The sequence below is a fragment of the Nannobrachium achirus genome (assembly GCF_963921795.1).
Source record: "Nannobrachium achirus genome assembly, chromosome: 24".
Lineage (NCBI taxonomy): Eukaryota > Metazoa > Chordata > Actinopteri > Myctophiformes > Myctophidae > Nannobrachium > Nannobrachium achirus.
The window spans coordinates 22,395,958-22,412,513 of NC_137831.1; the positions used below are offsets into that span (position 1 = coordinate 22,395,958).

At 44.7% G+C, this 16,556-nt stretch overlaps 1 protein-coding gene across 1 annotated transcript in view; it reads right to left on the minus strand.

The window, feature by feature from the left end:
• The window catches only part of LOC308280042 (receptor tyrosine-protein kinase erbB-4-like), a 789,750-nt gene that overhangs the window by 521,821 nt on the left and 251,373 nt on the right, over window positions 1-16,556 (minus strand). The window contains 1 exon segment of the mRNA XM_080720298.1: window positions 15,336-15,487. Within this exon segment, the coding sequence (XP_080576424.1) occupies window positions 15,336-15,487 (152 nt within the window).

A 16,556-nucleotide genomic window follows, 5' to 3' on the forward strand; every position in this document is an offset into this window, starting at 1 on the left:
CAACCGATCGTGTTCATATGATGATTCAAAAAAGGTCCTGCTGGATATCCTTAAATAAAATACTGCAACAGACTTTTAATGTTATTTTGAATGTCAGCACTGTTGCTTGAATGTTGAACTTTGCATAAAGCTTTTGAAATGATATGAAAGGGGTGTCCCTGCTGAATTTATACTTTACCCGAGACTGAAAACTGCTACTTTTTTTAAATAAAATATAAAAATGTTTCTGAACAGCATTTTAGCAGTATAAGTTCATGGAAAGGTATGAAATTACATGTGTTATTGCAGTGGAGATTGGCCCTGCAGTCCCGGTGCACATGACCCATGGTGTGGTTTAAACTATGGGGCTTTTAAGCCGTGACATCATTTTGTAGGCAGAGGAGAATCTGCCCCCAGAGCATTTTCTGTCCCTCACTATTTCAAAAAACAACGACTAAAAAATAACGACTAAAGTATAATTCTAACACTTTCCTTTCAACAACAAAGAGAAGAAAAATGTGTAAATAGTAAAAATAGTAAAAAGATTCACGGAAACTGGGGGCAGAAATTCTCCTCTGCCTACAAAATGATGTCATACTTAACAGCCCCATAGATGTCGACATCAATGAAAGTCTAGCTAATCCAGAGTGCTAATTTACACACGCAGGGCTGTATTTTGATTGTCTTAAAGGGGAAGACCACCCATTTTTTATATTGAACTATGTCATTAAACCTATACCTTAGAGGAGTTGTGTGGGAAAAAAAAGTTCCCCCCCTGTTGCCTAGAACTGGAGGATTGATTTTGGGGTTTGTATTGTAAAGTACAATGTGTGATGTCATCAAGTTGTGATTTGCAATACAAACCCCAAAATCAATCCTCCGGTTCTAGGCAACACAGAAGAGGGGGAACTTTTTTTTTTTTTCCCACACAACTCCTCTAAGGTATATTAATGACATAGTTCAATATTGAAAATGGGTGGTCTTCCCTTTTAAGTACCAGCTCTTATGCCTTAAAGGCCTGTCCATACTGTCTTCGATCACCGGACTTTTCATCGAAGAGTTCCGACTTTCCGAAGTGCAGCCTTCCGACTCTAATTCGGGGTAATGCTTTTCAGAAGATGTGAGTGACGTCATTTTGTAGTTGCACCGGACCTTTCCGACGAAAAGTTCAGTGGTCGGAGACAGTATGGACAGGCCTTTAAGTTAAGGCATAAGAGCTGGGACTTAAGACAATCAAAATAGAGCCCTAAGTTTTTTTTTTTTTTTATGTTTCCTGAGCTCAATTACACACCAAAAAATGACTTTTAATATTCAGTGGTTCTTCTGTAATCAGTAGTTTCTTGAATTACTAGGCTCAGAAAATTGAGTTAATTTTCCTCTGGACGTACACATCATCATCCAGGGGAGGGTGTGGTTGTAGGGGAGGGTGTATCACCTTTGCTGTTACTTTGTTGTGTTGTGTTGTGTTGTGTACGTCAGTTCAATACAACATTTACCATTCACCACGTTGGTTGTTGAGTTCACCCTCCCCTGGATGATGATGCGTATGTCCAGAGACATACCTAATTAATCCAAAAATTACAGATTACAGAAAAAACAATGAATGTTGAAAGGACAGTTGTAATTGAAGGTCAGGAAACATGAAAAAAAAAAGCCTAAGAATAAAAGAAAATGTAAATCTGATGTCATAAGACCTTTAGCTGTGCAGGTATGAGGGCAAGATTAAGTATTGGTCATATTTGAGTTAAAAAGATCAATTAACTTTACTCATCTTTACTTCAATATTTTTAGTGCTAATTTAGGACTGAGTGGAACGTTTATTTATTCAATCAAGTTGTGTCCTCCCGTCTATTATGTTAATCCGTCTGTCTTTCAATGTTATATGAGATACATAAAGTGTGGTTCCTGTGGAAATAAGCCTCGGCTTTCTAGGATCTCCTTTTAGTTGACCTTGTACCAGTGATTTGTACTGTCATGAAACTACTTTTTTCTATTGCAAACTTCTAATAAATTCTTCAATCAATCAATCAGAGGTCAGATGGGTGGGCCTTGTGAGACGATCCAGAAACGGCTGGGAACCTCTGCGCTAACAGCTCCCCAGTGCGCGCATCAAAGACATCACAAGCAGCCATCAATTTGGGTGAAGATGTAAAAGCAATTCCCCCTCTCTCCCCCCGGAGACCAGAAAATACTCCTCAGTTTTTATTAAGAGAGAATCTTATCCTTTCAAGTTTAATACACATCAACATTTCCCAACCAAATTATCATGTGAGGGAGGGGTGACATGTTTCCACTTCAATGAAACGAGCCGTCTAGCCGGCAAGGGTCGTTAAGGCTAAAATATGCCAGCTTCGCAGACGTCCCATGGGTTGCCGTTTTGGAATCCCAAATTGAGCCGGTGAGGGTGTCGGGGGAACCCGTGCTGTTTATAAATACTATCAGCGGCGCTAGGTGCTCAGACAGTAGAGCCACTCATCAAGCCTCATCAAGGTCAATTCACAGCCAGCCCAATTCCCTCCGCCCGCAATCCAAGGTCAGAACGCCGCTCTCCTTTTCTGTGTCAATAAATCCCATTTTGGCCTAGAATTATTGAATGTTTTAACCAGTGAAAAATAGCAGATATACAAGCTCACAGCGCGGCACTCGCTGAAACATAGGTTTTTCAAAAAAACGAAACGGGTCAAAATTCGAATTTTCACGATTTTTCAAAAAATAGCAGATCTACAAGCTCGCAGCGCGGCACTTGGTGCCGCACTGTGAGCTTGTATATCTGCTATTTTTCAATAGTTAAAGCATAAAATAATGATACACAATAATGTGTACCCGTTCTAAATGGGATAAAGTTGGTTCGAAGTTGGCGTCGTTTTTCTTAAGCAGAAACTCTCTCTCCCTCCTCCTCTCCTGTCTGGTTCGCCCGCTCCTCCGGCCATGTTCTGTCTGCCAATCAGAATGACCCATTTTTCCCAGAAGGTGTGTTCAGGGGAGGGGAGGGGAGGAGGAGGGGGGAAGTCGGGTCAAGTGGCCCGGAGTGGCCCCAGGACCGGCTAATGATGTCACCTAGGCTGAAGGACTTTCCATTACACACTGATCAATCAGCTGGACAGTGCTGCGGACACCGTGCCAAGGCCGGAGAGCAGCCTAGGGCACACACACGCGCCTGTGTGTGTGTGTGTGTGTGTGTGTGTGTGTGTGTGTGTGTGTGTGTGTGTGTGTGTGTGTGTGTGTGTGTGTGTGTGTGTGCTCGCTCGTGCATAGCACACTCGCACTCGTCCACTTTATACATGATTCATGTGCAATCATGAACAATCATGCATATATTCATGCTCACGATACGAGAGCCAGGCCATTCCCAATCGAACGCGCACAAACGCGTGCACATACACTTAAATGCATGTGCGCACACTGTATACACTCATACATAGACCATAAACATGTATGATTTTATTCAGGATTATATGATGCACAGCTAGCCAATATATGCACACACGCACCTATTTACTTTCCACACGCATAGTCCATAAACATGTACAGTACACATTTATGCAGGATTATATGAGCCAAGCGAAGAGAGAGACACGCACGCACGCACGCACGCACGCACGCACGCACGCACGCACGCACGCACGCACGCACGCACGCACACACACACACACACACACACACACACACACACACACACACACACACACACACACACACACACACACACACACACACACACACACACACACACACACAATAACATATTACAGTATAGCCAATAAATGCTCCTCTCTCGGTACAGAATGATGATGGTAATATATGGCCAGTAATATTTTCTGGTGTGTGTAAGCAACAGTAACATCATTGCGTTCAATAGTTGTGTGACCGTTCTGTCATTGTGTTCAACACGCTGACACATACTGTACAGTAGCAGACTTCATGGTGGAGTTACATTCAAGGACACTGTATGCAGTTTTACACTGGTTGTCAACGTCTGGTCGAAATGGACCCTCACGGCGGCTGTAACTCTGAGAGCAGGCACGTGCACACATAGACATCAAAGGGGGCTTGAGCCCCTGCCCTTTATCTGTCTGTAAAAAAGTGCCCTCTCCAGACCATGAATGCAGTTTTCACTTTTCACTATGGTGAAAGAAATGCAAATGTCCTCTTTCCATGCTATACCTGAAGGCAGCATTCAAGAGAACTGCCTTGTCCAAACTTACTCTCCTGAACTTGAATGCAGCATCTTATAAGAATTGCCCTCAAGCATCGAAAATAGCCGACCTCCAAGCTCACAACGAGGGGCAGAGCAACACGTTGTGACGCAAAGCAGAGCGACGTGTTGTGAGCTTGGAGGTCGGCTATTTCCGATATTTTCACCTAAAGGCAGTGGCGAAACTAGCCCCCGGTGTGCCCCAATGCGAGATTTTCACCAAGTGCCCCTCAACAACAACAACATAAAACTAGGCCTACATTAATGACAGCACAGTTTAACTGACAGTGATGCATCACTGCAAAACCAGCATTATTTATATTAATTACTTAACTCACCTGCTAAAGTAAGGAGGATGACAACAACAAGAGCAGTTGGGCACGTTTTGTTCCATATTCCACAGTGTCTTGGTTTCAGAGAGCATGGCAAATATTAACTGTTGCTTCAAAGTCTTGTTGAAACTTTATATTCCATAATACCCGATGTGTTGTTTTTACTCATAAGTCAGAACGTCTCTTCAGCCTGTGTTCCGTCAGCAGCACTAAGGAGCCCTATAGAGCTTCCAGGAAGCTGCTTCCTGTCATACCAGCGGGCATTTCAAAACAAGAGTCATTTTATTGGATATTTGTAATGTGATCATTCAACACATGTTTTATTTTGAAATGGTAGCTGCCTACTACAGGAAATAGAAGCAGCAGACAGTGTCACACTGGACAGAACAGCGGCTCCGTCTGTTATTAGATTTATTTTTTTTCTCCTCCGACCTGCGTGTGCCCCTGAACGCCATGGGCCCCAATGCGCATGCGTTGGCTGCATCGCGCTAGTTTCGCCCCTGAAAGGCCCTTTTAGAAATTTCAGCCCCTGCCTCTCTAACATTCTCTGTAGTCTGCACGTCCCTGTCTGACAGAGTGACAAAATGGAACCAAAAGGACACATGGTTCCATTTGTACAGTACATACCGCTCTTTACTTAAAAGAACACTGAGGATTCTGCCGTTTAGGTTGGGTCCCAGAGACCCAATCCTTTGAAAATAGCAGATCTACAAGCTCACAATGCGTCGCTTTGCGATGTACGCAAAATCTACAAAGTAACTAGTAAAGTTATCAAATAATTGTAGTGGAGTAAAAGTGCAATATTTGGATCTGAGATGTAGGCTAGTGGAGTAAAAGTAAAAGTATTGGAAGTTGGAAGTACAAATACCTCAAAATTGTACTTAAATACAGTACTTAAGTAAATGTACTTAGTTACTTTACACCAGTGTGTGGGTGAGGAATTAATGGCACAAACACTAAATTGGGAAGAAAAAGCAAAAAAAAAAAAGTTCCCAAAACTTTGAGTTGTTCTTTTCATGGTGTGAATTCCCCATAATATTGGAAGCCATTGCCATGCTACGCCACTTGCTCCATCAATCTATAGCCTGACCGGTGTGAGATACGTCTTGACACATACTGCAGTTCAACATAGTTAGTCTCCGTGTACTTTGAAGGCAGGTGATGCCAAAGTAATTAATTAGCCTCTGGTTGTGTGCTAATGAGCAGTCAATCACTCATGTGCGGAGAGAATTAATCAGTCAGTTACTGCTTGTTTCACTGATGCACGCAACGCAAATGCGCACGCACGCACGGATGTAGTCATCCATTACACAAGCGTTGCCTCCAACCAAAGCCACACAAACCCATGCATTGACACGCACCCACGCACGCACGCACGCACGCACGCACGCACGCACGCACGCACGCACACACAGTGCCGTTGGTAATAAAAAAAACAGAGGGAGATGAATGACATGGTCAATGAGGTGTGTACTCTGTTTGGATGGGTAGACTGAAACATTACTTCATGGCCCTTATCTCAGACAAACACCAGTCTGAGAGAGAGAGAGACATGACAGAGAGAGAGAGAGAGAGAGAGAGAGAGAGAGGGAGAAGAGTATAGGTAGAAAAAAAATAAGGACGTGGGAAAAGGGATGGTGAGCGAAAAGCTTTCGTCTAAGGTGTTGTTGTTCTGGTAGAGAATGGTGATGTTGAGAGAGAGAGAGAGGGAGAGAGAGAGAGAGAGAGAGAGAGAGGGAGAGAGAGAGTGAGAGAGAGGTGGTGATGGTGAAGAGAGAAGAGAAATAAAAACTCGCACTAAAAGTCCTTCAATTCCAGGCTCTGTGCTCGGTGATCCTGAGGATACTCAACAGCTACAGTAAATGATGTTCAGAATGGCCATTGTGGTCAAGGTGTTTCTGTTGTTGTTGGTGATGTTCTGCTGTCCTCCTGGCCCACATCTTCTTAATATACCGTCAACACATTTACTCCACAGTGTAGCATGAGATGGCTGTTTATCAGTGTACAATCCATTGAGCGGTCCAACGCTTGGCTTCTCGGGGAGTCCTCCTATGGGAGAAGGACTGGGAGGGTGCTCTAAGTCAGTGGCTCTCCTCCCTGGGAGGTCCCCAAATTATTTTGGGGGGTCCCCAAGATGATTAAATTAATGTGCAACATTGTTTTCTCACTCAACAGTAAACAAACCAACACAAAGTTTAAACGTATAGACTATAGAGGGTATACAGTATGCACATTTCTAAAGTGACAATTGAAGGACTTTTTAATACCTCTAAAATGACAAATTAAACATTGGCCAAATTGTAAAATATTAGAGGCAGAAATTGTGAAAATAGCCGATCATGTAGATCTGCTATTTTCACAAAATGTCGACTCTTGGTGCTCGTCAGGATGGGCGGGGGGTACCCAGTTCAAATATGGTTATTTTGGGGGGTTGCAGCCTGAAAGGGTAGAGAACCACTGCCATAAGTTAGATGGATACCTCTCAGGTTAGAGGCTGGACATTTAGAAGTTAAGGTCAAACCTCTGCTCTACGAGAGATGTTCTCCTTCAATCCAGTTCAGGGGAAAGATTTACAGTAATGTACAGTAACATACAGAGTTACTGTAGAAATAGCAGGCAAATAAACATGCTAAATGCTAATGCTGCTAAAACTAAAGTTCTGTAGAGAGAGATCAAATAAGACTTTGTAGCGTTATTTGCAGTACTATCGATAGCTAAAGATCGGACAAGGAGACCATGCTGTTATCAGACTGTGTGTTGTCTGAACACAATGGCATTTGTTGCCCTAGTTGGAGAGTTTCATCAGTTTGCCACAGAGGACAAAGCGGCGAAGGCCAGAAATCTATTTTTAATTTCATTCATTCAGATAATTACAGGAAACCGTAACGATCTTTCACTATTAACTCCCCGATCTGACACCGGAGAAAGGCACGCCCTTCTCGCCCTCTACAAAAAGAGAGAATTAACTTCACCTGTTTGCGCCATCCCTTGCATTGCAATGGGGGGAGAGAGAGAGAGAGAGAGAGAGAGAGAGAGAGAGAGAGAGAGAGAGAGAGATGTAGTCTGCAGAGCTGGGTCCAAGCAGCCCCTCTCATCAATCTATCTGTCACCATCTCACCAGGCTAAAACCTACACCAAAGTCTCACTATCTTCAGCCCTCACGTGCACATGCATAAACACACACACAGGCATGGGTGCGTGGTGGGTGCACTGCACACACACGCACGCGCGAGCACACACATAACAGAGCATGGCATTTTTAGCACAGCAGATGTTTCTTTTTTCACGCGACACCAAAGTGACTTATCATGTCTCCTTCACCTCCCCCTCCCTTCTGGTGCTACCTTGCTGGTCCCGTCCATCCATCCCCAGCCCTCTTCCTCGGTTGCAGTTCCTCTTTTTCTAAAGGTGCATTTCAGGGTTCAGTCTGTGTGGCTGCGTCCGACAACCACCCTGTTGCAGCCCACCCAGCGGTGTAAAGTAACTAAGTACATTTACTTAGGTACGGTACCTTAGTGCAATTTTGAGGTGTTTGTACTTGTACCTGTTTCCAATACTTTTACTTCTACTCCACCACACCTCAGATCCAAATGTTACTCCACTACTATTTATTTGAAAACTTTAGTTACAAGTTACTTTGTAGATTGATTATTATTATGAAATAATCGGCCTCATGGTGGCGCTAGAAGAGCGGCATTGAGAAATGAGGGGTGGAGTTTGTGATTTTGCAGCCAAGGAGTGTGAGTGCAAAGCTGCATGATTTTAGGGCGACATTTTTAGGAGCAGTGTCGAAAAATGTGTTTTGCAAGAATCTGCCTCATGGTGGCGCTAGAAGAGGGCCATGTGAGAAATGAGGGGTGGAAGTTGTGGTTTGACAGCCAAGGAGGCATATACATTTCGGCTATTTCAAAATAGCTGATTTACAAGCTCACAATGCGTCGGAGATACAAGGTTTCTGCCTGACAGTGACAGTATCCACAAGCTCGAAGCGCATTTTGAGCTTGTGGATCTGCTACTTTTGATGCTTTGAATGGTGAAAAGTAACAGTTTGGACATTATGAGATTTCCACCTGACAGAAACGATATGAGTCTAATGATCTAAATATCATGTACATACCTGCAACTATCCACTAACATGTATATGAATATATCTTTTGATGATTTGTTATCCGTTTCGATATCCTGTTTTTGTCTTTTTGTCCCCTACTCTCAAGGGGAGCACACACTGGACGCGGGCGGCTGCGCAGCGTCGCGTTGCGGTATCGACGCACGTGAAGTGCCCCGCAGTAACCCCAACTGGATGCGGCGCGCTGGCACACAGCACATCCATTTCCCTCGGTGGGGAGAACCATGGGAGAACATGTTCACCGCGCGGCAACACTGGGAAAATAGAACAGCGGCGTATCGGCGCGGCAGGCGAGGTGGCAGACCCGCGACTGACGCCGCCGGTGTGGGTTAGTTCATTGAATATAATGGGGCCGTATTTTTTAACTTTTTTACTGTTACTGAATAGAAAACAGGCTACTTACTTTTATTTTCAACATATTGACATAAAAACTAGACTTTTGATGTCAGTATTTTCTAGACAAAACATTGTTGTCGATTAAAGGGGGTACTTGGATTCATATAATCAGGAAAAGGGGGTACTGAAGCCCAAAAAGTTTGAGAACCACTGCAATAGGGGGTCTAAATTGACCCATACAAGTCTGTAACGCTGACAGTATAAAAATGGAACCAAATGGACCCGTTAGGTCCATTTGTACGCTGTCATAGTCAGGGGGAGACCTTGACATTTAAACGTTTGGTTAACACTGATCTAGACTATAATCTGTCCCTCTATCCGTCCATCATCTATTCATAATAATAATTATGAAAAACATCCTTTGCTTGATAGCGGGGGCTGATGGGATCCATCCCATCCCCCAGGGGGCCAACGGGGTCTCTATGGCAACAGCATACCTCCGAGCACCCCCTCCCTCCAAACCCCACCGCCCCCGCCCCCGCTCCCCCCCCTTCCCAGATGCCTAATTGTTGCGCTAATGACGCCCGGCCTGATGGGACTGTTTATGGTGTTCATTTGGGAGCGCTAGCACGGTAATTAGAGCACACCTCACTTCATTACGCAGCAGGGGGGGATGATGGGGAAGGGGTCGCCGGTGGCAAGCGTGTGCGGCGTGCGGGTATAATAAAAAAAAAGGAATGCACGCACACACACACACACACAGACGCAGAGGCACGCACGATCACAGAGCACAGCACGCTCACACAAACAGAATCCCCTCGGATTGATGTACGCACAATATTGGCGCTGTCGGGTGAAAACTTGTATGTCCAAAACCGTTCCTTTTTCAATATATCAAACGTTTTAACATAAAACAGTGAAAATAGCAGATCTACAAGCTCACAACGTGTCGCGATGCGACACGTTGTGAGCTTGTAGATCGGCTATTTTCACGACCTTCGCACGCCACTGTTAGGGCCGAGTAGAGGGCGTTCATTTACGAAAAAACGTTAATAAGTCGAAACGTGGAGATACAAGGTTTCTGCCCAACAACAATGACACACACACACACACGCACACACACACACGTGCACGCGCACACTCAAAGACCCTGGGTAATGGGCTGCTGTGGTGCTTTATGTTCATTGTGTGACCACTAGCACCATTCATCTGCTGCCTGCAATAACACTGGGCTCACAGACGCTGTGCTGTACAGTATGTTGTTGCATTACTGTGTATAATTATACATTCCGCCGTACTGTACTGTAAGTTCCCACAGCATCGCAGCAGGACGCCAAACCACTCTGCCATCAGTGCAGGTCCCAGGGGCAATGTTGTCGTAAAATGTACGTCATACATTCTACTGTACATCAGTGGCTCTCAAACTTTCTAATTTCAAGGACCCCCATAACTCGAGAACTATGAGACTATGAGAGCGTACAACATGAAAGCGTACAACTAAGCCTTACTGGTTCCATTTGGTTCCATGTTATATGCTCTCATAATTGCAGAGTATTAAAGAGTCCATTGCACAAGAATGCGCATGCATAAAGTGAATGGCAAATCGAGTGGCAAATCGAGTGGCAAATTGAGTGGCAAAGTGAGTGTAATGTTGTTTAACTTTCTTTAATGGAATCAGATAGGACTTTTCTGTTTGAATGTATGGGCTGTCAAGGTCAGAAAGTCGTTTTCTGCCACTTTTCTGCGCATACCCTCTATACAAGAACATGAATAAAATAATGCATTATTCTGCAACTATTATCAATATATGGTTTTCCGACGCATTCGCACTCCCAACATGGCAAACAGACCTCTTGGGATGGCTCGCTAGCACGCGCATTGACACGTACAACAGTTCCAATCCACATTGTTGTTAGCTCCTGCTGCTAATAGCGTTATAGCCTCTACATTGTTTAGTCATTGATGGAACGGAGCAGAGCGCTGCTCTCACCACGGGTCAGAAAGTATACATTATTTCAAGTATTTTTTGTGTGTGTGTGTGTGTGTGTGTGTGTGCAACATGTTCTCACCCCTAATGCGTCATACAACCGACGCTTTGTCAAGTACTGTAATGCGTCGGACGATAGACGCTTTGGGATTGCCGAATGTTTCACAGGTTGGACGCATTGGGTGGTCTAAGAAGAAAGAAAAAAAAAGCAGTTCCCGAAGCGGGATTCGATACCGCTTTGAAGGGTTCACTGGTTTACCAGCCACCCGTCGCTACCGCTCACGCCACTATAAACGACGGAGCGGTGCGGTATTGGGCGCTGATGACCCCCGTGAGTCGCCACCGAGGCGAACGCTAGCGAGCCGAGTTGCCGCGACGAGCGGTGGGAACGGCGACCAATCCCACTCAGCCGCGTTACCGAATTATGTGCCGTTATGGACAGAATAGTACATTTTGACCAGGGGACTGCTTCCGCGTCCGAATACGGCTCAAAGAAGGGACTACGTTATCATCCACGTTTTGTCAAAGATAAAAGCACAAAAAAAAGAGAATTTCCCAGTCATCTGGTTAGCTCAGTCGGTAGAGCATGGTGACGCCAATCCAGAGACTGGGGTTCGATTCCCCGTGACGGCCGTCATCGTAAAATATTCCAGTAAACAAATGTCGGCGCATGCGTACTAAGACTACGTTCTCGTCCTAAAACTCTCCGTTCGCGTCCGACCGTAGACGCATTAGGTGTTCCGAAAGCATCGCACGGGTGAAGCAGGAAGCGAGTTGGGAAAGCGTCGGACAGGTGAAGCAGAGGGGGTGAGAATGGGCTGGTGTGTGCGTGTGCGTGTGTGTTGGAGCTATAGCCAGAGATGGAGTCCATAGCACATCTTAAATCCTGCTCAGATCCCCAGGTATGGACAGGTATACAGCTGTATATCGTCATTGTCGGGTGGAAACCTTCGTTTTGTATTTATCATTATAAAAATGATTGAAAATAGTGAAAATAGCAGATCTACAAGCACACAACGCCTCGCACCGCGAGGCGTTGTGAGCTTGTAGATCTGCTATTTTCGCTAGTTTTGTGCAACAGTCTTGTATGATGATGGCAGGGCTTTACTTTACGAAAAAAAAAACATACAAATACGAGGTCTCTGCCCGACAGTGGCGATATAATGAAGAAAACTAACTGCCAGTCTGCCCTTATCCATGTCTCCTTGGTGGGTTGACCAACAGATCCTAAATTGCACACATAAGCACGGACCATTGGCATCTGCAAGGAAGCAGTAGGAAGCCGATTTTTCACTTTCCCCAAATATAAACTGTTTATTAGAATTTCTGTGAACTCGCTCAATTAAGGGCGGCTGTGGGTGGAGCCGGGGGAGCGAATCACAGGGAGCGGTGCCAGGGTTCATTGATCAGCAGGTGTTTCCAATTTGCTCGGTGCATAACCCTAGTAGTCCCAGGCAAAATACAGATGGAGCATGGAGTCCCTACACCAGGGGTCTTCAAAGGGGGGTCCGGGACCCCTAGGGGGTCCTCAGAGTTACAACAGGGGGTCCTCCAAATCTTTGTGAGATAGAAACTTTTTTTTCTCCTTTTTTATATTAACCACTTGAACCCTAGTGTGCATATTGGGAGAACTTTAGCTAAAAATAGCAGATCTACAAGCTCGGCTATTTTCGGCAAAAAGGTTTGGTGTAGAGGGGGAAAAGAGCAGACTAAGTACAGAGTCAAGTCAAGTTGATTAAGTATTGACGGTTCAAGTGGTTAAAGTTATACCATGTAACTTTTTTTATAAAACAAATCTTAAAATTGTCCTAACTCTTAAATCGCTAAAGTTTTAGAACACCCACTCCGTTATTTTCAGCTTCTGAAGCCTTCTCTTTATATATTTTCTTCTAGCAGTGACAGGGGCGGGATTTCCCGGCAAAATTACGTCATCATACACTACCAGCCAATCACAGCGAGGGTTATACACTGCCGGCCAATCACAGCGCATCTTGAAGTGGGGTCGCTAGCTATCACAATAGGGCGGCCATATTTGTAGGCGCCCGTGTGTCTCTATCTATACTCGGGTGAAACACTCCGTTTCTCCGGAATGCCTGAACGCACAGGAACCAGGGACCCCTCCAAAGATAGATCTCGGCGAGATGGAGGCAGACGCGGGGGTGACGCGGGGGTGTGAGGCCCGGTCCGCGGCGAAAAACGGCCGAAAGACGCGGACGCTACTGACCACTAGTTGAGCAACTTACACAGTATAGCTTTAAATATCTGAAAACACAAATTGACATGAATTCAAATTACACTGATGATTGTGCTGTCAAACGATGAAACTATATGGAATCTACGAAAAGGTTGTGGGGGTCCCTACTTCATTTCTCTCTCAACTAAGGGGTCCTTGACCTGAAAACGTTGAAGACCCTATGCACTATGAACCTTTTTTTCCAGAGCGCTGTTGTGTAGTTGCGGTGTACCGCAGTTATGGTTGCCGCTCTGCGGAATCGGTCTATAACAGTGGTTTTCAACCAGTGGTCCTTGAGGGGGTTCCAGGTGGTTCCCCCCCCCCCCCCCCCTTTTTTTCACATCTGCATTACTAACTTTCAACAAGTCTACTCAATGAGAGAATGTAGACAGTAGAAGACTTTTTGATCAAGATTTTGCACCACGTTTGCCTGTTATAAATAAAGTTTCCCGGTACCACCCTAATTTACAGTACAAAATAAGACAGAATGAAGCCATAATAAGAAATAATATGTTTTCATTAGACAGAAACAAACACAGTTATACCTTAATTAACCCTACTTTATGTTCTAATTAGAAATCCAATAAGGGCTCGAACTCACTGCACAACTTTTTGAGCCGATTGTGCTGAGCCGATTGTGTGCCTCAGGGAAAAATGCCTCAAATCATGAATTGCTGTATAGGCTACCTGCCTTGACATCACTTTTTTTCTTTGACCACCTCATAGAAGGAGAGAGTGTGCGTACAGCAGGGTTCCCCAATAGGCGGCCTGCGGGCCATTTGAGGTCCGTGGGGGGCTACTGTCTGGCCCCCACCAACCCCAGTAATAATGGTAGTATAAGAGCAGCAACAACACTAGTATATCGTCGTTGTCAGGTGGAAACCTTGTATCTCCAAATTTGTATGTTCTTTCGCAAAGTAAAGCCCTGCTTCATCATACAAGGCCGTCGCACAAAAGTAGTGAAAACAGCCGATCTACAAGCACACGACGCCTCGCGATGCGAGACGTTGTGTGCTTGTAGATCGGCTGTTTTCACTAGTTTAAATCATTTTTAAAATGATGAATGCAAAACAAACGGTTTTGGACAAAAGATTTTCACCCGACAACGACGATATCTGAACTGTCGCTGGAGTAGCGGGAACGCCACCGTCGCCCCCTGCAATGTTGTGGCCCTCGGCTTGGTACCCTAGACATAATTCGGCCCTTGGGGAAAACTAATCCACCGTTTGTCAGCCTTCTGATTGGTCCCTGAGACTCCCTGACTGGCCAACCAGAAAAAAACATTCACTTTTTGCTATCGGGGGTGGAGTTTGTGCAGTGGAGAGTGTTGCTTCAGGCTTTCAACAATGGTCCGCACTGCGCGACACGGCGTGCGTCTAGTACGGCCACGCGAGGTGATAGCGATTTCGCTCAATATAATGAATACGCTTCAATAAACTAGTTCACATGGACCTTATCAATATAACTAAGAGTTACGATTGGGTACATACATTTTAAATGGGCAGAATTACGAAAGCCAGCCTATTATGTGAGGAGAACTATAATCTGGCTGTCATCTTCCTACCCAAGATGCACTGCGCTTTCTCTTTCTATTTCTATTCTCTCTCTGATCCAGAGGATTAAACTACTGTAATTAAAACATATATTTTCGGGGGAAAACTACTGTTTTGCTATGTAATTACTGTACCTTTTTCTTCCCTTTTTATTAATATCACATAGATGTGTTTTTTTGGGTACTTTATATAGCTGTAATGAGGCTATGAAAAAAAGAAAAATCCCATCCACTTCCACTATAAAAGAATCTGCAATGGTGATTCTGTCCCACTGGGATTAAACAAATTAAAACATATATTTTCGGGGAAACCCCCTGTTTTGCAATGTAACTACTGTACCTTTGTCTTCCCTTTTTATTAATATCACCTAGATGTTTTTCCTTTGGTACTTTAAATTGCAATAATGAGGCAATGAAAATACCCTCTCCCCCCATTCACTGCCACTATAAAAACAATCTGCCCAGGGTCATCTGTACCACCATAGTAACAGGGCAGAATGGGGCGGGATTTGCAAAGGGGAGAATTGGGGAACCCTGGCGTACATTATGTATGTATGTATGTGTGCGTGCTGATATCAGGGGCTGTTGTTCCTACCTTGAGGAAGGACAGGTTGCGGTTGCGGTCGATGCTGGTGATCTCCAGGTTTCCCATGACCACCTCACAGTTCTCATAGCGCTTCTTCAGGGTGCGGTACTGCTGGTCCAGGTCAGACAGCGTGCTCAGCTTGTTCTCTGTGCCGGGGCACACTGCAGAGAGAAGAGAGACAGAGAGAGGCTGGTGTTAAAGAAGAATAATGCTTAGGGATGGAAATCGGAATCGGCCAATATCAAAAATCGGCAGGTATGATATCGAACCGGCCGAATCGGTGACCGTCAGGTCACTGACATAAATACCGGTTTTATGCCAATTGTGTCTATGTCACTGCACAGCATGATGCTCTGGTCCTGTGACTAAAGTAAACATTAGCAAGTAGCAGCCAGTCTACTTAGTGGCAGCCTACAGAATACAGATGGTGCCGATTACCTTTGCAATGTAAGGATATATTCCATAATCCTGTGTCAATGTCGTCTCCAAAAAGGGGGAAAAGAATATTGTACTATTGTGATTGATTTGGCATTAGTGTTCTTCTAGCTTATTGGTACTCAAATTGAAGTATGTCTTGTAGGCTTACTTGGACTGAAAAAAGGGTATTGGAGCAACCCTATTTTCTAGTTCTTAGCAATATAAATCGGTATCGGAAAAATCGGTTTTGGCAGGTCAGACCTTCATAAAACCGGTGCATCGGTATCGGCCAAGAATTTTGCAATTGGTCCATCTCTAGTTCCCAGTGCACTCTGTCACAGTGGTTCTCAAAAGTGGGGTCATCGGGGGCCCCCAGGGGTCTTTGAGGGGGTTCCAGGGGGTCCCCACTCAGCAAAATGTGTTATTCACGAAATCAGCTTGACCACTTTAACACTGTATACATTAGCTATTTGAAAATAGCACATCTACAAGCTCACAACGCATCTGATTTTCAAAAACTCACATTTTAACAACATAAATCCTGTAAGTTGGGGTCCCTGGCACTGAATACTTTCAGATGGGTGTCCGTGGCCAAATATATTAATTTGACACGAAAATGTTTGAGAGCCACTGCTGTATGAAACTGCAGATGCCCCTGATACATCGGTAGTACATCCATTTGCGCGTCACATATTATAGCGCCATTGGTCTGGGGATATATTTCTCTCACATTGTGTGTGAGAGAAATACAGAGTGGGATCAACTGGTTCAAACCGCTCCGGGGCGAATAAGGAACAGACATGTAAGGAAGAG